Genomic DNA, 3170 nt, shown 5'->3' on the forward strand with positions numbered 1-3170 from the left:
TTTTATGTTTCATGTGGAACTACTTGAGCAGGTCTCCCTTGGAAAAGAGATCAATGATCTCAATGGGATTTTATCTGTATAAATAAAGGTTTGAAATGAAATGTGTGTGTGTGTGTGTGTGTGTTATTTCGAGGGATGTAGAATTCGATTTTCAGATCATAATAGCCACTTAGATAATAATGAGCAGGTTAACCTTTGTATCAGCACTCCAAGATTAAAAGTCAAGTTCTCCTTAACAATCTATTCAAACACAATTACTTATTACCTGCTTATAAAATGTGTCAGTAACCAAATGCAAGAACATACCGTGTTCACTTTCTGACATGAGAAAAGAATAATGTGGACATTATTTTGTAAGTTAAGCAGAAAAGGGAGACTCACAGTACAGTACAGTACAGTGCAGTACAGTGCAGTACAGTGCAAGCCCAGGACTACATCAATCAATATAAATAATATACCTACCTGTATAAATCAAATTGACCCAGTTCCAAATGTCCCGGTTTGTATTATTATTCATGGAAATAAGAAGGTTCTCTCAGTGTCTTTGCATCGTCTTTTCATTCTTGGTTGTGTCTCGGCAAGATAAATAATCTTCATAAATTGAGATATGAACACACCATCCTGTCTATTTTCACACATATGCGCACAAGAAGTGAGACAAACGGGTTCATATAAAGGCACGATGAGAAGGATCCCATTCAAAGCTGTTTTGCTGAACTATTTTTATGTTTTTCATGTTGCAATCTTTGTATTGGACGCTGTTGAGGAAATATTTTCCTATATGCCCATAACTTTGAGTGTATCTGTTTCACTGCCCTCGCTGAGCACAGGCCTGCGACATTGGGCTGCTGAGCTCTCAGTGTTTCGTCTCCTGCATGTTGGCATCAGCTGATAGAGGCGTTATAGTGCGTTGCCTATAGTTTCATCTTGTTATGCAGAATGTTGATTACTCTCTCAGAACCAGCTAAATACATGGGACTGGGGAGAGGTCTTCAGAATTGGTTCGGGTCACCTTGTGGCTGCAGCAAATGTCTTTCTCAATTCTCCGGCCGTAAATTCAAATAAATCTTCCGTGTTTGCCATCAAGTTCCAGCTCCCCCGTGTCTCGCTGTGTTTCGACTCTGCGCTCCAGACGTTTCCATTACAGACGCTTTTGATTTTTGATCCTCGCTCGTGATCACCTAGTCAGTGAGTTATTGGAAAGGTTGCACAGAAACTTTGCAAACACAGCAAAATAAGAGAATTCACTCAACACTTCTCGAGGGTCATTCGCAATGATTTTAATGTTTGAAGAGTCATGGTTTTGTTTTGTTGTGTTTTCTTTTACATTTTGTGTTTAAAAACATGGAAACAACGAATGGTTTGCGTCACCCTTTAACTGTACCTGCTTTAAAACAGAGGAGACCACAGCTTGTAAAGTTTGACAGTAATGTTTATTGAATGAACAACCATGCTGACTGAACACGTCCACGACCACATCACAGACCCAGAATATCTCCCTCCGGTCCGTCGCCAGAGCTCAAGGTCCTTTTTTTCTTTTCTCTCTCGACGATTTGACCTCAACGTCACTTCTTGAGACACAAGTGGAATAAAACGCAACAGAATATGGATGAGCTTAAACTGTCTTCTTTTCTTCAGCATCCCCTGGAGCAGAAGCAGTTCATTTTCTTCTCTCACCGTGATGAATACTCCTGTCCGTGACCTTTGGGCACGTGTCTGAAAACTGTGTTTAGTGTCTTGTTATGAGCTCAGTTAGCTCTCTCAGTCCAGAAGGCCTTCAAACTCAGACGGTACTCTATTTCCTGTTGACATGAGTGTGTGCATGTGTGTGTATGTGTGTGTCTTGCGTACCCTCTTTTTTCTCCACCATGTCGATCTATCCGTCGCTCCTGATGACGTGAAACAGAGTGACGTTGTACAGCACCTGGTGTCCGTTGTTCCAGGTGTACAGCGCTCTCTCTCGCGGGTTGTAGTCCATCATGCTGATGTGAGAGTACTGGTTGTGGAACGGGATGTCGGTGTACTCGTACGAGGAGGTGTTGGTGTGGTAGGCGAAGTGAACCTTGGCCCCGGCCAGGTGGGAGTTGGTGACGTACAGCGTGCCGCAGATCATGAAGGACTCCCCTGCGCTGCGCTTAGGAAACCCCGTGTCCCAGCTGCGGAGGACTTCCAGGGAGTTAGAGTCCAGACGACTCACCTGCACACAGAGAGGAGGGTCAGATATAAGATCATCGTTCTTCAGGAGTACACCCCCTCTCACCCCCTCTCACTCTGCTCTGCTGGTCTGCTGACCGTCCCCACCCCACGCCTCGTCACCATGGGTGCTCGGGCTTTTAGCTGCACTGCTCCCAGACTCTGGAACTCCCTCCCCCCGCACATCCGACAGTCAGACACAACCACCATATCCAAATCCCTTAATTTAAAATTAAGATTTCCTGTTTGTGTTTTTATCATGTTCTGTTGCCTTTTAGCATTTTCTTTTTTTTAAACAAATTGTACGGTGTCCTTGGGTTTCATGAAAGGCATCTAAAATAAAATGTAAAAATCATAAAACGGTTAGCTTAGGTTATAAACGTCAACATCCCATTGCAGAGCTCTGAACAATGTTCTGTTTCACAATGTTTGTTGAATTGATTGAGAAATGGCCTTTTGTGTGCCCAGCTGTGTTGCCTCCATCGATGGACTGTGAATAATTGTCATTAATCCAATAAGGTCCTTACCAGGCTGACATATTGGCCAATACTATCTTAGTGCATACACTGTACATCTCTTTTAGCACACGTCTGTCCAGATTGTTGGTCGTTGTGTTAAAAATGCCATGGATATGTTCAAAAAAAGTGGTGTCATTAGATATTTTGTCAACCAGAGAGTACAAACAAACATATTTTTCTCATGTGTCTTTGTAAAAAAACACGTTATCAGTTGGCTACAAAGGCTTGTCAGTGATGATGAACTTATTGGGAATAAACCAGTTCACCAGTTCCCAACAACATTCAGTTAAAATCTATATTATTTGAGGAAACTTCAACTTCGCTGAGATTATTTACAATTATTACAAGTTCTCTTGATAATACAAATAAAAAATATATAGTCAAATTCCTCTTTACTTAAAAAACAAACGCCTCTCCTTCATAGTTATTAATTGTGTTTTGATAATTAATAAACCAAAA

At 41.7% G+C, this 3170-nt stretch overlaps 1 protein-coding gene across 1 annotated transcript; it reads right to left on the reverse strand.

Moving 5' to 3' along the window:
• Nucleotides 1–1411: 1411 nt before the first annotated feature.
• Nucleotides 1412–2403, reverse strand: LOC139434264 (noelin-2-like). The gene is made up of 2 exons (XM_071204095.1): nucleotides 2293–2403; nucleotides 1412–2197 (listed from the first exon to the last, which is right to left on the reverse strand). Exons 1-2 carry the CDS (start codon nucleotides 2401–2403, stop codon nucleotides 1877–1879), a joined length of 432 nt encoding a protein of 143 aa, XP_071060196.1. The 3' UTR covers nucleotides 1412–1876.
• Nucleotides 2404–3170: the final 767 nt, after the last annotated feature.

The sequence above is a fragment of the Pseudochaenichthys georgianus genome, chromosome 1 (genome assembly GCF_902827115.2).
Source record: "Pseudochaenichthys georgianus chromosome 1, fPseGeo1.2, whole genome shotgun sequence".
Lineage (NCBI taxonomy): Eukaryota > Metazoa > Chordata > Actinopteri > Perciformes > Channichthyidae > Pseudochaenichthys > Pseudochaenichthys georgianus.

Bases quoted from the DNA above. Each gene is read 5' to 3' on its own strand.
- LOC139434264 (XM_071204095.1), bottom strand. From the start codon at position 2,403: ATGGTGGTTGTGTCTGACTGTCGGATGTGCGGGGGGAGGGAGTTCCAG. The intron at 2,198-2,292 runs GTCAGCAGACCA...CTCTGTGTGCAG, and splicing joins CGAGGCGTGGGGTGGGGACG to GTGAGTCGTCTGGACTCTAA.